Source organism: Nanorana parkeri, unplaced genomic scaffold (genome assembly GCF_000935625.1).
Source record: "Nanorana parkeri isolate BGI_ZX_2015 unplaced genomic scaffold, ASM93562v1 scaffold1015, whole genome shotgun sequence".
In the NCBI taxonomy this organism is placed as follows: Eukaryota; Metazoa; Chordata; class Amphibia; order Anura; family Dicroglossidae; genus Nanorana; species Nanorana parkeri.
In genome coordinates this window covers 465,447-482,472 of record NW_017307283.1, presented here as the reverse complement: position 1 = coordinate 482,472, position 17,026 = coordinate 465,447, and the positions used below count along the sequence as shown (strand labels likewise).

The window sequence follows — 17,026 nt, the reverse complement described above, 5'->3', positions numbered from 1 at the left end:
ATTCAGATAGAGTGGAGGAAGGTTAGATTCATTGTCATGTTTTATTCTTTCATTATCACCTATTAACCTCCCTGGCGTACTGATTATCTCAGTATTTTTTTTTCTTTTTCTTTCTTTCTATTTTTTACTTTTGAATTTCCTGCCGGTTCCGCCCCCCTGTGACGCGGGCGCTCGCAAGTGAAGGAACCCGGAAGACGGATGCCGGCATCGGCCAGAGGCCGGCATCGGCCCAAGTGCGGCTCGGGGTTACTGCTTTTGGTACTGAAAATTACACCACACTCGAGATTACCGCCAGGAAGGTTAAACAACAGTTAAACAACAGCCCTGTCTATTGCCGACACCGCCGGGTTCCCCCTGGTTCTCCTCCACACCGCCCATAGCTCGCATTTCCCTAGCGGCACTACGGACGACGTCCCCTCTTCTCGCTCACACCCTTCTGTGGATGTACTCCTCCAAGCATCACACCAGCTAAAGTCGGGCACACATCACAAGTGTTCCGATCCTCCGCACAGGCCGCCCATCTCCTGATCCCAGGATACACATGTAAGTGCCACCACTTTGATTCTCCGCTATATCTTGTCCAGTCAGCCAGTGTTTTTTGCGCCCTTTGTGTTCTTTTGATTATCTGTATCTACAGATTCTCCTCCTGTTTCCTAGGGCTGCATACATGTCTGCTAGCTAGCTCTTCCCATCCGAGAGCGCTGTTTATGTTTTTTCTGTTTTCTGATGACAAGACAATCCCAGTGTGCATTGGTTCGCCAAACTGAAGTCATTTTGCCCTTTCAAAGCAGGAAGTGAATGCTCTGCAAGTGTAAGTATTTCACAATCACAACATTTTTTCTCCTGACATGTCTATGTTGTTAGTAATTATCATACATAGAGGGATGCATTGGTAGAATTTGATTTTTGAGTGTAAAGGTCCGCTTTAACCCTTCCCCTGCCACCGCTGTAAGGCATACGGCGGAACAAAACTGTTCACAATACACCAGGTCAGTATGTCTTACGGCGGTGGCATTTCCCCGGATGGTCCCCTTTAAATGAATAGCTGTCATCAGCGGCTCACAAGCCGCTGATGACCGCTATTAACAAACATTCCATGCGGCCCCCCTACCCCCGTCTGCACTGCTGCTGCCGCATGTTCAGCCTCCCCTCCCTGACTAGAGCCGTTCCAGGCAGGGATCTGCATCTCAGATCCCTGCAGGGGGGGGGCGGAGGAGCGATCCGCTCATGATCACAGCCCAGCGGGGAGGAGAGAGCAGCCGCTGTCATCCTGTCAGTTTCTGGATGCCAGCGGCTGTGTGCGTGGCCGAGCGGAGGATCAGTAAACATCTGTGACATTTACAGATCCTCTGTGTGCAAGACAAACACTGGAGTGATCGTCTGATCACTCCAGTGTTTGTAAATAGCTAGGGACACATAATGCTATGTGTCCACCGTTATGAATGAACAGGATGCGATATACATCACTGTTCATTCATGATTTTCTGAGTGGGGTGTAGCACTCACTACAGAGGCTTCTCCCCATTCAGAACTTGTTGATAGTAAATATTTTACTATCAACAGTTTCTGAATGAATGGGAAGCCTCTGTACTGAGTGCTTCCCATTCAGTGAGTCCTGAGGCTGCAGAAAAATAAATTAAGGACTCACATCATTTTTTTGCCTTTTCACAGAAAGGCGCAGTTTAAAATTTGCAAATATTTGTTTTTTTATTAACTCAATACGGTTTTATTTTTTAGATTTAGTCAGAAAATATTTTTATTGTGGGCTGATACTGATTTTTGTGTGCTTTATAAATTGAATTGTGTATTTTTATTGGTTTAATGTTAATTTGAGAAACATTTGCGCAATTATCGCAGAGCCTACAAATTTAGTAGCACCATCTTTTTATTCTACCGGGCCTGTGCTTTCAGAAAATATATGGTTTGGGGGATATTTTACAAACCCTAGTAATGCAGAAAGCTGCAAGCTCAAAGAGAAAGTTGCACCTACAACTCCTATATCTACCTTCCAATGTCAACTAGCTAATAGTCTGTTTCCATTTTTTAGACATTGGTCACGACAATCACTTCATTGGTAATGACATCACTTCTCAAGGTGTAGGGTGTAGGTAGATGTATGTAAATTTTCACTGAAAGCCTTGCCAACTAGACATGTCAATTTGGTTCCCTTCCGAATGGATATTCCTACAAATTTTGTTATATTGAGACATGTGGATGCATCCGAGTTTCTGAATTCTAATGCTTCCAAATGCGAACAAAGCCAAATGCTTGTTTAACGAACATTCGGATCCATCCGAATTTTCGTTCAAAACAAAACTAATTCAGAAGGGATTCTTCTCTGGCCAATCAGATGGTTTTTTTTTGGCCTGTTGGTGGTTGCATTACAGGCACAGTCACGTGACTTTGTTTCAAAACAAAAATTCAGACAGATCCGAAATGCGAATAACAGGGACGTGTAGTCACGGGAGGCAGGTGATGCAGAGCCTAACCTATTATTATGGAGGAAAAAGCTGTCAGCTTCAAGTCTGAAGGTGACAGCTTTTTCTCCATTCAGATCGGCTTGTAACATGTTACACAACACAGAAAGCCTCCCCACTGTGTAACCTGTCATGGATGGAGTGCTGCCTGTTAATTATAGTCAGTGCTGCATCCAGCTTTCGACAGGTAGTTAGGTTACACATTAATCGAATTCGATGCCTCAGCAGCAGGGCCGGCGCTACCACATAGACAACACAAGCGGCCGCTTGAGGGTGCTTGTGGGGGAGGGCTGAAAAACAGCGCCTCCCTTCCATACATGGGAGCAGCACAATCGACTGGGCTCTGATCTTCACTTTCCGATAATCAGAGCCCTGCCCACAGCTCCCTCTGCTCTCTCCGAAGCTTGCTGTTCCTGCACTGTCCTGGCAAGATATTAACATATGAATAGGCCGCTGTAATTTGCATATCAATAAGCCGCTACCCATTCATATGTCTATTTATATTTGTTTAATTATTTGTTGAATTACATTTTTTTCACTTAACTTTATTGCTATCACACAGGAGCTAACAACCCCTGTGTGATAGCATTTGGAGGTGACAGGTTCTCTTGTGATAGCATTTAGAGCTGAAGCTGTCACCTCCAATACAGGAGTTCTAGCACTGCACTGTGCTGGAACTCCTGTGAAAGCAGAGAGTAGAAGAGCACAGCTCTCCCTTCTTGCTGTATACAAGGAGCGGCAGGGTTACTTTTAACCCTGCCGCTCTGCTCACCACAACGGCGGAGTGGTAGGTGCGTGGGGATGGGGGGAATGAACAAGCAGCTTCACACTACATTTAGCCTTGCTTTCCCAAAGCAGGGATAAATGTAGAAAATAACTTACTGCCCGGCGCCCGGAACTGCATGTTCCGGGCGTCGGGAGATTCAACATTGCCGCCGTCCCTCCGCTCCCTGCCGCCCCAAGGGGAATCTCCTGCCTTGTGGGGAATCCAGGCCTGTGTATGAATGCTTTCGTTACATTGGCGGTCATTGTGAATACTTTTGTTACATTGGCGGTCATTGTGAATACTTTCGTTACATTGGCGGTCATTGTGAATACTTTCGTTACATTGGCGGTCATTGTGAATACTTTCGTTATATTGGCGATCATTGTGAATACTTTCGTTACATTGGGGGTCATTGTGAATACTTTCGTTACATTGGCGGTCAGTGTGAAAACTAATTGGTTTGACCTGTGACATGGATATCGCAGATCTCCTATTAGTTATGGAGGGTACCAGGGGGCGGAAAAATGCACTTTCGCCTGAGTAGGCAAAAATCCTTGCACCAGCCCTGCTCAGCAGTGACAAGCAAGGGAGGGACAGGGATGCTCCTCCCTGTCTCCTACCTTCCTCCTCCCTCCCTCAAACTAGCTTGGTGACCGGGTTGGGGGGGCTTCGGTTAGCTGGGAACGGGGCTTCGGCAGGCTGGGGGCAGGGCTGTGCGTGCTGGGGAATACATGTTTGTATTTTCTTATGCCTAATAAAAATTGACATGCTAAAAAAAAAAAATCCGAATGGATCAGAAACAAAACAAAACATTTTTTTTGCGGGGCTGTGTGTCATGATCATTTCACAGGCTACATTGAAAGCCATGCTGTTATACTTTCTAGCACATGCTTGAATCTAAATGGCTACAATATGCAACATATGTTATATATATATCTTCCACCAAGATGTTTTCATACATGAAGCCAATCATTTGGAAACTTTTGGACCTTCCTTAGGTAGCAGAAATCAAATACTGGAAAAAGTGTTTTCTTCAGCAAACATTTACTGAAAGGTCACCTCGTACAAAAAAAGAGTAATAGTTTTGACCTTCCTTCGAACTGCCAAAGAGAGTTTCAATTAAGACCTTCCAGCTTTCAATACCTGGATGTACAACTCAACTCTCTGAGACCTGAGGAGTAAATCATGTTTTCTAGAATGGCATAAATGGTACTTTGATCAGGTCAAAATTAGATTCTAACCTGTTGCATTTTGAGTAGGAACACATCAATATAGTCTCGTGGTGAGGAGGAGTCCAAAGTCTCCTCATGTTCTCTTACTATCTCCTCCGCATAGTCCAGCTGTGCTTGGTAATTTTCGGCAAGCTTATGGTGAGGTCCTGGCAGATATTTCAGGATGGAAGGTATGAAATTGTACACCTGTGGTGAGACATTAATGTAGTGCTTGGTTTCTGTTGAGCAGGAAGGAGAACAGACATGGAAATAAAAAAAAAAGTAAAATACAGGAAATTTAGCATAGTTCCAGAAGGTGGGAGGAAGACAGCATGGAATGCATAGAATGATAAATACATCCTGCTACACATTCCACTGCTGTAAACAATGGAATTATTTACTAAGGGGTCAGTTCACACCTGCAGATTTGCCTGTAGAATACCATACAGTAACAGTTTGTTCAATAATGTGCATTAAAGTGCCCATATATTTAATATTCTGTTCTTGCTACATGTGTAGAAGTCCTTCTATATCCCAAATGTTTGCAGCTGTTCACAATAGCATAGTATTGTGTTAGAATTACAAAATGCATATCAATCCGCGTTAAACATATGCAATCATGTGCATGAGTACTTGTGAAACCCATGTGTGAACTGGCCCGTTAAAGAAGCACAGGCTGGAATAAAAAGCAGAGCTATGCATGAAATTCAGTGCACATCCTCCAGGTCGCAGTCAGGCAGTATGGAATGTATACAACAATAAATATTCTGCTACTGTATTCAGACATAGCAGCCAAGAGGAAGCTCTTGAACAAAAAAGGACATTACATTATGCGTTACACAGGCTGATGTCATTTTCTTTTCCCATTCATTTAGCTCATATACCTGAGCTATATCATTAGTGCTTGTTTCAATATTACCTTAAATAAAAGATAATAATTATATTTAAGGAAACAGCTGTTCTATACGTTAGACAAACCCTTGCTACCATAATTAAAAGGCACATCTATCCATGCATTAGCCGAGTTGGAAAACATGGTGGCAGGTCTTGGTGTTCCTGTGATTCCATTGAGCAATCACAAGCTGATGTTCTACTTGAGATATCGGCCTGTCTCTGGTCAAGTTGAGGGTTACCAGGATTTTTGGACAGTAACATAAAATTTACCTGAACCCAGATATTATCCACCCGCCGGAGATTCTCAGCTACCAGGTCCAGCAGTGTCTGCAGCTTTGGATCTGTATACTCAAACCGTTTCCCAAAGAGGACTGAACAAATGACATTAGAGACTGATCGACGAATAAAGAATGTTGGATCAAAGACTGAACCTAAAAAACACACAACTAGAATGAAGATCATAGCTAACACTTGAACTACCAAAAATATATCATAAACAATGGGTAGCTTATCAGGAAAGGGGACTATTCAAATGTGCAATAAGGCAATGAGCTAATCTATCCACATAAGTCAGCATTGTGAAGAATCAGACATTTTTGGCTTTAGTCATTAGTCATTTACAGCTTGGGTAATTATTCAGATCACTGGATAAAAAAAAGCTCCACCTTATGATTAGCAATAGCCAAAGCATTGGCTGGCTTCAAAACACTAAAAAAAATAATTAGTTTAGTTAAATATGAGCGATGTGAAGCTTCAAAGTTTTGAAGATCCAACATCAAATTTTTCTCTTTGCCCATGCTGTTGGTCCTGCTTGCATGTTACAAAAGTTATTTTTCAAAATAGTTAATCTGCAATGAGAAAACAAAGCCACAAAGAGAAGGGGACAGAGGAAGATGAGGGGATTTTGAATCTCCGCAGTGCTAGTATGTTAGTAACATTTTACGGTGTTGTGGGCCTTACTTGCCATGAATATTGGCATGGGTATCATGGGGCATCCAGGAAAAAAATGGCTTCTGCTTTATTCATTATGAACAATCAAGATGTCTGGGGCATCCAGGAAAGAATGGCTTCTGCTTTATTCATTATGAACAATCAAGATGTCTGGGGCATCCAGGAAAGAATGGCTTCTGCTTTATTCATTATGAACAATCAAGATGTCTGGGGCATCCAGGAAAGAATGGCTTCTGCTTTATTCATTATGAACAATCAATATTTCTGCTATTATACCATATTACTATCACATCATGCCTACCTATTGACCAGTTTCTCAATTATGATAATGTGATCTGTATTTTTAAATTATTTGTGAATAATAAATTATTATTTTTTACATAATACCATGAGAGCATAAGAGTTTTTTTTAAAGCCCCCCCCCCTCCCCTTTCAGGCCCCTGCATACCTGAAAGTGGTATTTATTTATACAAAGCTACACACAAATGCCTAACATTTGTTATTGTTTTGGGAAGGACTGCATTGTCTATGGCATTCACACTGCAGTGCCACTTCTGCCTGCATGTCATGGGCAGTTCAGAGCTGAGGGAGGCTCCCCTTAGCTTCTCCTTGGCTCTGGTCACATGACACAGCTGAGAGGAGGAGTTCCACCTTTCCCGGCCCCTGCATTCTGTGTGTTATGTACTACTGAGGGAAAGGGGTTTTTGCTGGGGGGAATTGGCTGTTTTAAGGGGGTGAGTTGTGATGGGGGGGGGGTCTGTACTGGGAAAGGGGTACTGTGCTAAGGGTGGGGGGATTTAGGGCTGTGAGGGAGCTTTGTACTGGGAGGGATTTAGGGCTGTGGGGGAAGAGCTGTACTGGCGGGGGGTTCAACTCGAAGGAGGGGGTAATTTATGGTTGTGGTCTGTATACTGGCCTTAGTGTTAGGTTAGTGGCTCAAGTTTTATTAAACCATGCCCCTTTGAGCCCCTCCAACTGGTATTTCCAGGTACAGTATTTTACAATCCTAGCAATGCGCATGTATATTGATTAATCCTCTGTAACACCAATGGTTATCTTGGGCAGGGAATTTAAGAAATATCCAGACTTTACCTTTGCATCTCACCAAGGAGGGCTGGAAAGACTTGAGGGTGGTACAGGTTGCAGACAATTGTAATCAGGCAATCAGGCAGAAGGTCAAGGAAGATGCAGGATAAACAAAAGGAACTAAGATCCAAGCATTGGATTTCAGTCATGTTTTTTCATTTATTATCATTATTGTAACCAGTTTAATTTCTTTGCCTATTATATTTTAAGGAAACCCAATTGCCCTGTCACTACAAAAGAGAACATGTTCACCAGCCTTACTGGCTGTGACAGTAGGTACCCACAAATGAGTAGGTAATCAGGAGAGAAGGCATCCAGCCAAAACCCACTAAAAATTCTAATTTGATATAAAAATTATATGGATTACACCTTGCTTGTCATTCTGTAATATAGCAATATTCATTTCAATCTCTTTCAGGCCACTAGGTCTTATACATTTCTCTGACATGGGGGGAATCTGCTGTTTTCTACAAGCAACAGAGACCCCTTTATCTGATTAGGTAAAATAGGGCCACATTTTCAAGGACACCTTACAGGCTCATATAGCATCTCCTCTTCCTATGATCAGCAAGTTTGTGAGCTGACTGACTGATTTTTACTCATCGGCATGTTTATGTGGTCCTTAACCAACTATTTCAATTCCAGCAGATAACACCTAACTGGATCACCCATAACTCCTACAGACTGAGGTTCCTACAGCCAAGTCATGGGTCTTAAAGAAATAAAAGTGTAATTATGACTAAGAGTCATGCAGTATATATAAAGCAATGGATATGACATTCAACAAAAGTTCACTATAGGTAAATCTTCCACAGGCATGTGTTTTAAATGACAGTGATTGATCTATTACCAGCGAATACTTGGTAAAAGTCACCTTTACTGATTTATAAATATGCCCCTAAGTGTAAATCACCAGGCACAGCTTAGTACACATTGCTGTCTACTCACCTTTGGATTCCTGGAAATACTCCAAAAGATGCTGGACTTCTTCCTGTATACGTTCTTCAATGCTTCTTTTACCCATTCCAAAGTTGCGTAAGGTAGTCAAAGAGAACCGCCTTAGCTCCTTCCAGCGTTCACCATTGCTAAAGGCAAGTCCTAGCACACAGGAAAAAAAAAATCCGGTCCCAGAGTTTATATCTAAATAATCATTTTCTTAAACAACTTCAGAAAACAGAGATAGACAACCTAGTACCCGGTATCTTGTCACTTATACCTGGCCCACTAAAATAAAATAAGTGTACGACCCTGTAGGAAAAAGTGCTATTCAATTTAGTGTTTTCAGACTGTATGCAGTCTGATGCTGATTTGTAGTTTAGGTTCATTTGGTTTCCCCTAATCAATCTCATAATTTGCAACTGTCTGCTGCTAGGTGTACTGCTGGGTGTACCCTGGTCACAGAACAGAGCAACCAATGAGTGATTGCTATGAGTGGATATCCCTCTCCAGCCAATTACTGTAAGACAATGGCCAGTGGTGCATGCTGGGGGAGGAGATAAATACTTGGGATGGACTATGTGAGCTCTCTCTTAATCCCCCGGGCCCTGCCTGTGGGGAGGCTGCTATGGACTGTCCGAGATGGCTAGGTCTGAAGCCTTAGGACTAACAGTGTGATTACACTGGAGCCTGAGGCTGGAGGCCCAGTGACTCTTACAGATGACCAGGATGAACATGACTAGAAACTTCTACCTCAAGTATTGCTGTCAGGTACTCTACTTGCTGTGCATGGAAACAATAACCACACTCTGCAATGTAATGGAACCTACATCTGCTTGGATGATCCTAACCCTCTACCTCTCTCTCTGAAGTTCTGTGATAAAAGCTCTTAGCATCATATCTACAGTCTGGACATCACTTCAATTGATCACCACAAAGGGCGGTAAGTGCTGATGTGTAAAGTGAGTGAAATTACCCTAGACACAAAGATTTTGGATTTTCGGTAACCCATAGCAAACAACCCTAGATCTCAAGGTGTGCTGGGTGTGCTGTGGATCCATAATAGAGGTTTCTTATAGAGGAAAACACAAGGAGACACATTCGTTCTTTTACTGTAGATCACCCCTTTGGAGCCAATGGTCGTGTTATCCTGCACTGGGGTATCACTGACCAAGAAAGTGGGACGCTACATAAGCAACAAGTGATTTGAAATGAAGATTTATTTTTATTATCTTGTTATTGTTTATTTTGTATATACTGTATGTGTGTAAAAGAGAACAGCTTATTGTAAATAATCTCAATAATGTTTGTAAATGAATACAAAACTGATTTCTACCCATGGGCATGACCACAAATCACATGGCCCCATAACAAAATGTTTATGGGGCCCCCTAGAAACCTATCTCTGAGTTACCAAGCATTTTTTGCTGGTGGACATTAGATTACATTGCATCCTTAATACCATCACCTTTCACCATTGCTATGCTACACTTCTGATAACAGCGCTCTTTACACTGGCAAGCAATAAATATTCCCTTCATTTTCATTTGTAATTTTCACAGAAAAATCCCTTTAGTACATTGATGGGCACTGAAATGTGACTCGGTGTATATTGATGGCCATGGCAAAGGTCCCTATTATGCTTTTGTAGACAGTGCAATCAATGCCATCCTATAAATTGGTAGCCAATGCAAACACTTACTTTGCCTACATTAGTGGCCAGTGCAAATAAAGGAAAACATGCCCTAACTTTAGTGGTCATCATGGTATTGATCTATAATGCAATACCTAATGGAGCAGTGTCTAAGCTCAAGGTACCCACTGGCACCTTTCAGCCCTGGTAGTGGACACACACAAACACACACACACACACACACACACACACACACACACACAGACAGACAGACACACACACACTGAAAGCCCACTCCAATCAGCAAACTGCACCTCCCCAGGCCCCATAGCAGCTACATGGCCACTGTTGCTATATATAATTTGTAATTATGCATTTACACGGAGGCAGCCATATTTGCTCATTACCCTAGACAGGCTCTACGTTTCCTCTTATCTCATGGAAAGTTTACAAAACAAAAGATTCTCGGCAGTCTCATATGTTTACCCACAGTGCCACAGACCATTAGATCTTTGCTTGGACTTTGGGTCATATGACACCCCAGCTACTCAGCAGCAAGAGTTTATTCATGACAACAAACAGTAACTTTTTAATGCAAAATAATAATTTCAATGGATAATGCTGACATGTACCCTAACGATTCTAGTTGAATTTTAATGACACACCTACTTTAAAGGGGTTACACCTTAAAAAAGGCATAAGCATGAATATGGTATTCATTTAAATATTGCTTATCACACAATGTAATTGACAGAAAGCACAGCATAATGATTGCCTTGGAAAAGAACTGACCATATCCCTTGCTGGTCAGATCTAAAATTGGGACCTCTGCTCTGCCACTGAATTTCTCTGCGTTGTCAACTAGAGCTTCCTTCACAGCCTTGTATCCGACCAGCACCACTGCAGGCTGCGGCCCGATGTACAACGTGTAGACAGGTCCATACTTCTTACTTAGCTGGAAGAGGGAAAACATTAGTTACACATTCATTTACCATGCCAGTTTTCAGAATGTTATATTGTGCCATCTTTAAAATATGCCAAATTTTGATGTCTACAATTAATCAGCATTCTAGTTCTCAACCTAATTCAAAAATCTTATAGACTTTTTCACCCAAAAGCCATCACTTAAGAATGTCTGATGAGGATTGAGGATGCCCACACATATGGCTATTGTCTCATTGTTGATTGAAAGTAATTGTTGGTCAAATAGCGCTGAGAGTAAGCCCAATCCTTCACTCTAATATGTAGAGGAGTGATGGCGCCTAGTAAAGAGCATTTGCCGGGTAAGGAGCATTTTGGTGGGTCCCGATGCACCAGTAATGTCAAGAGGGGGTGGAGGCACAATACTGCAACTGTAATCTCTAATAGACACTTTTCAGTTGTGGCAAAGTGCAAAGTACAGCTCTCAATGAATGCTCCGGCAGCAGCTGAGCATAGAAAAACCTAATAAAATAAGAGAACTCTTAGCTCATTTTAAGTCATAGAAAATACAGTAAATTTCCGTTTAAAAAAAATTTGTCTGTCTGTGGATCCCACAGTGCCACAGTGTCTGGGATTGGCCTTTAGAATTGGGCAACAATCATATTGTTTGCAATCATGTCCAAGAACCTGAACAGTTGCCTTTATATAAGTCTCCAAATTAAAGATACAACGGTGAAGCTTTGTAGGTAGGTTTGAAGTGTTTTTGATTTTACAATCAAGATAAGATCACTAGTTTATCAGTCATCACTTTGCCAATTAATCCTACACAGTGTTGGTATGTTCATTCATAAGAGGTCATTTGCAGGGATAATTAGATCTTGTGACATTGACAAAAGCCATCTCTGAGGCTGTGTGGAAATCATATAACTCTAGGTGATAAATGTTGCTAAGCTTTCTGTGTAGCAGAGCAATAAAAACATCATGTCAGTGATATATTTAATTTATTTGTTAGTTTCTGTATTACATATCTGCAGTTATCTAATCAGGTGTAGTTATATATTTAGCAGTAAATATTTTTTTCTAAGACTATCTTTAGAAGAGTTCTATTTTTAGATTGCTGGTAGACAAGCCTGTTCTAGTCCTCTCCTGAGGGCATCTATTATATGAGAAAATATGTGAATAATGTTACTGGAATCTAAACAAAGCAAGCCAGCAAGTCAGTTTCAAAGATGGAATTATAATAATGGATACCTAGTATGCTATTTAAAAAGTAAAAACAGCATTAAAGATACCCTCAGACCTATGACACACTCGGGCAATACAACCACCCTTAGGTTCTAGAACTGGGCAATACAATCACAAATCTAAACATTTAGCTCAGCCAAATTATGTGACTAGATACATAAAGGGAAAGGGGTGGATCAGGCACCATGTGTCCCAGGAAGGAATAAAAGTGATATGGACCATCTTTTAACTTGCCCTATCAATATTCTTTATAACAGTGATTGGTTGGCATCTGCATATCACATACATGAACCTTATTTGTGCATCACTCAGCTATAAATTCTTAAATAATTTCTGAATTGGTGCCGACACTGTCCTTCCTTCTGGGGGGTGGCTACTTTTGTTCCCCATGGACCCTGTGTGTGCTGTAAAGTAGCCACCATTCCAAGCTCGCTCCTGTGATGGACTACAATCTTACGTTTAGTTAACTAATTTGTGTTGAGATTGTAGTCTATTACATGAGTGAGCTTGGAGTGGTGACTACTTTACAGCGCACACACAGGGACCATGGGAAACAAAAGTAGCCACCCCCCAGTGTCAGCACCAATTCAGTGTCGACAGTGTCAGCACCAATTCAGAGATGATCTGAGGATCTACAGCCGAGTGATACACAAATAAGATACATATTTGTTAGGGCTGGTAATGAGTAAAATTTTCCTGTTCGATTGATCGAATTTTTTTTAAAATCGATTAATCGACTAATTTCGATTAATTATAACGCACATACAGATCCCACTACTTTTAGGTAATAGGGCGCATTCTGATATCAATGTATTCTAATATTAATATAGATAACGTTCTGACCAAAAAAGTCAGAACCCAGTTAAAGTCAGCCAACAAGCTTTTTTAGAAGGAGCCCCATCGATAGCGCCCCTCCCACCAAACGTCCCCGGAACATGACCAAAATAGGAACAGAAACTGGTCAACTCCAAGTGCATTTAAATGAACAACCTTTAGTCCAGTTATGCATTAATGAAATGTAATTTACAATACTGCTTTAGTAAATGGCTGAATGCATACACAGAGCTGTCAATTCGGAAATTTTTAGTGCAGTGTAAGTGGCAGGCAGAAGTCTTTAGGCAGCTTGCTGGCAGAGAAAAACTAAGCAGCACCTTACTATTGAGAAAATCATTCATAAACCAAGAATTAGACAGATGATGCAGGAAGTAGCAATAGTAGGGACACCTATCTGGCTGTTCTGTGTGGTAGGGTTGTGTGAAGCACCAGAGTGAGCGAAGTACACATGGCAGGTAAAACAAATATGGTAAGTCTTGATATGAGTTTCAGCTAAATATTCCGCCGCTGGCATTCTACCTTTAGGTGATAAATGTCAGTGCTGGGACAAGGTCATTCAGTGCCCAGGAAGTGGATGCCAAGCTGCCCCCCCTTCCCCTATGGCATAACAAATAGCTGCTCTGCAGCATGGGCCAAAATGGTGCAAATGATTATAGCACACTGCAGCAAAATTAAAGAGTTTAATAGCCATGCACATAGTGGACCCCAGTAAAATAGGGGGCTAACCGTAGAGAAGACATGCCCCAGTATCAGTTTAAAGAAGTGAGAAGTTGACCAGAGCAGGTGGAACAGAATTAAATGAAGCATGGAACTTTGTGATCTACCGCTTAGTATGAACCATGAGACTCACCGACCCAAGTGATTCCGCCAGGTAACGAAGGGAAGGCGGAGGAGTCCGGTGACGTCACGGACATCGACGTCAACGGACTCCTCCCTCCTTCCCTTCGTTACCCATCACGGACAACTACATCACCCGACTCCTCCCCCCTTCCCTTCGTTAGCCGACAGAGCCACTCGGGGAGGGGGGGAGGAGTCCGGTGACGTCACGGAAGACTCCTCCGACGGAAGACCCGGAAGCCGGCGGAGAGGTGAGTTCCTTGATCGATCAAAATAATTTTGATCGATCAAAGAAATTAACGATTAATCGACGGATTAATCGTTAATTTCCGCACCCCTAATATTTGTTAATAGATAAAGGTACTTCAATGCATTTTTAAGGTTTAACTCGAGTGTCACTTTAACTATTAACAATACTGTACCTTATCTTTGCATAACTCTGCTGTAGATCCTCATATCCTGTCTGAATTAATGTTGACACGGTCCTTCCTTCTGGAGGGTGGCTACTTTTGTTCCCCATGGTCCTTGTGTGTTTTGTAAAGTAGCTGCTTTTTAACTGCTCTAAACTTACTCCCATGATGGACTACAATCTCACGTTTAGTTTACTACTTTGTATTGAGATTGTAGTCCATTTTGGGAGTGAGCTTGGAGCGGTGGCTACTTTACAACACGCACAGGAACCATGGGGAACAAAAGTAGCCCCCCTCCAGAAGGAAGGACAGTGTCAGCACCAATTAAGAGATGATTTGAGGATCGACAGTCAAGTAATACACAAATAAGATACATTTTTGTTAATAGTTTAGGTACTTTCATGCATTTTTAAAATGTAACTCCTGACTTTACTGTCACTTTGAAAGCAGCAGCTCCTTCATGTCTACAAGTGGCCAGAGTCACACACTATTCTGTACTTCGTCACATTTTATCTGTGCAAAATCTGCTACCCAGGACCCATATTTTAATAAGCTTGCAGTATACATAAAAACGAGCAAAGTATGCGTGCAGTGCGTATATTTACCTATTATATTCCGACTGTCGTTTTTTATATTTTTTTTCTTCCTCAAACAAGTCAGCCCCAGTGTATTAAATCAGGAACTGCACGCGTCATGTTTCTTATTAACCAATCAGGCTTCACAATACTGGTCATAACTCACCTCCAGTATAGGCTTGTGTGTCTCTCTGCTCTTTAGATGTAGAAGGTTCCCCAGGATAGGTAGAGGTGTTGGGCCTGGAGGGAGGTTACCTCGCCTACCAAATACCTTCTTGAAAAGGAGCAGTAGCAGTACAGCTATAAGGAGGTACAGGGTCCACGCCATTCCTCTGTGTTCACATACAACACACTGACAGGCAGGGCTGTGCACTCAGGATGTATATATAAAGCAGACAAGGATCAGAGCATTTAGTAATCTGGAGGGTACAAAGACTATTTCCTATAAGCTGTCACACCATCTATTAACCTCCTATTGTCCGCCAGAGTGCTGTATATCCATTTCTGTGTTATCTGATCTGTTACTATATGACAGCTTGTTATTGTGTGAATGTGTTTTGTATATAGTAGTATCTTATGTCTGCAGTTCTACCCTCTGATATTTGTTCTCTCTATATGACTTCTTCCGGTTACTGTAACCATTTCCTTCTTCTGTACGGAAAGGCACTGGGGCCAAGAGAAAAAAAAAATTTCAGATAGTATCTTATATAATCTTATAATTATAGTATTATAGTATCTCATTATTCTAGGGTAGTACAATGTCTGTGTAATTTATCTCAGAATTCCATGATAGTATCTCGGAATTTAGTGTTATGTCACAATGCTGCGTTATTATCTCTAAATGCTGACACATTATCGCTGTATAATGGTATTGCTGGAATTTGTAGTCCTCTATAGCTGGTAGTATTGTCAGAACTATTGGGCAGAAAGGAATCAATTTCAAAGGCCTATACATATCATTTTACAGAATTGTATATGGGCATTGTGGTAGCCATTTTGTCTGCTTGATAGAAGGTCAATGCGAGTTTATTCTTTCTGAGACTAAAGGTGGCCATACACTGTACAACCATCGCAAGACCTTAGTCTTGCGATGGTTGTAAAGGGATTAAAAAAACGTACGATCTTGGACGGGCAGATCGCACTCTCGATCATCTCAAGCCACGCCCCCTGAGGGGCGGGCTTGCGATGACTGTAATGAGGGGTGAGCTTACGCTGACTGCAAACGTGCAGTGTGCGCGTGCGCACACCGGCCCGTTCGGCAGTTGTCGAACCAGCAGGCCACCAACTCGCCGGGAATCGTACTTTCAAACATGCTGGTTCGATGGAAGACGTGCGACCGTACAGTAGAAACGGTCGCATGCCTTCCATACACTGCACGATTCTCGTACGATCGCGGGATTTCCCGCGATTCTCGTATGAGAATCGTGCAGTGTATGGACACCTTAAGACTCTCACAGCATAGTTAGGAATTTTAGCATAAACATTCTCAGATCGTAAATTGTGGGGGTCTCAAGACGCGCATAAGATAAGCATGGTGCCAGCCTATGTAGGTTAAGATTGATGACTTTCATGCCTCTATTGAGGACAATGGACAAGAGACCGGAATGTTTTAAAGATTTTTTTTTTCTTCTCTCAATGAATAGAAGATGGGGCTTATTTAAAAGTTGCCTGATGAAACCTTACTATTCATTGCAGTGATAATATTAGCAATAATGTTGTTATATTATTATATTATATGCAGCATCTATGTGCCTATTTTATTGACTAATTTCAAGTAAATGTTATACATGTACTTTTATAATATCCAAACTATATTCATTTATATATTGTTTGAGTGTACCCATTGATATATAGTAGTATGTATTATTAATATGGGGGTTTTATATGTATGTAGCAACAGCTTCTATGCTGTGTGCTCAGTCTGCTGTGGCAACAACTCCTAAAATGGATGTGCAGCCCCCGTCTCCTGTGAAAATTACTTCCAGTGTTCAGTCTCAGTCCCCCATGGCAACTGCTCCTAAGGTGAGTTCTCACTCACAAACTCTTTCAGCAACTAGTTCTAAGCAGAAAGTGCAATTACCGTCTCCTGTGGCAACAGCTTCCAGTGTTAGTGCTCAGTCTTCCGTGGCAACTGCCTCTAGGCTGAGCTTACCATTGCAATCTCCCATGGAGTTAGCACTTATCCCAAGTTTACACTCTCTATCACCTATGGTATCAGCCTTAAAGCAAGATGTGCAAACTCCATTTCCC

The 17,026-nt window shown here is 41.9% G+C and overlaps 1 protein-coding gene across 1 annotated transcript in view; it reads right to left on the bottom strand.

Moving 5' to 3' along the window:
• The window catches only part of LOC108795851 (cytochrome P450 2G1-like), a 24,322-nt gene extending 9,126 nt beyond the window's left edge, over positions 1 to 15,196 (bottom strand). Inside the window, exons 1-5 of the mRNA XM_018567165.1 lie at positions 14,943 to 15,196; positions 10,747 to 10,909; positions 8,334 to 8,483; positions 5,619 to 5,779; positions 4,485 to 4,661 (exon numbers count right to left, since the gene is read on the bottom strand). Of these exons, the coding sequence (XP_018422667.1) occupies positions 4,485 to 4,661; positions 5,619 to 5,779; positions 8,334 to 8,483; positions 10,747 to 10,909; positions 14,943 to 15,104 (813 nt within the window). The 5' untranslated portion in view covers positions 15,105 to 15,196. The remainder of the gene's footprint in view (positions 1 to 4,484; positions 4,662 to 5,618; positions 5,780 to 8,333; positions 8,484 to 10,746; positions 10,910 to 14,942) is intronic.
• Positions 15,197 to 17,026: the final 1,830 nt, after the last annotated feature.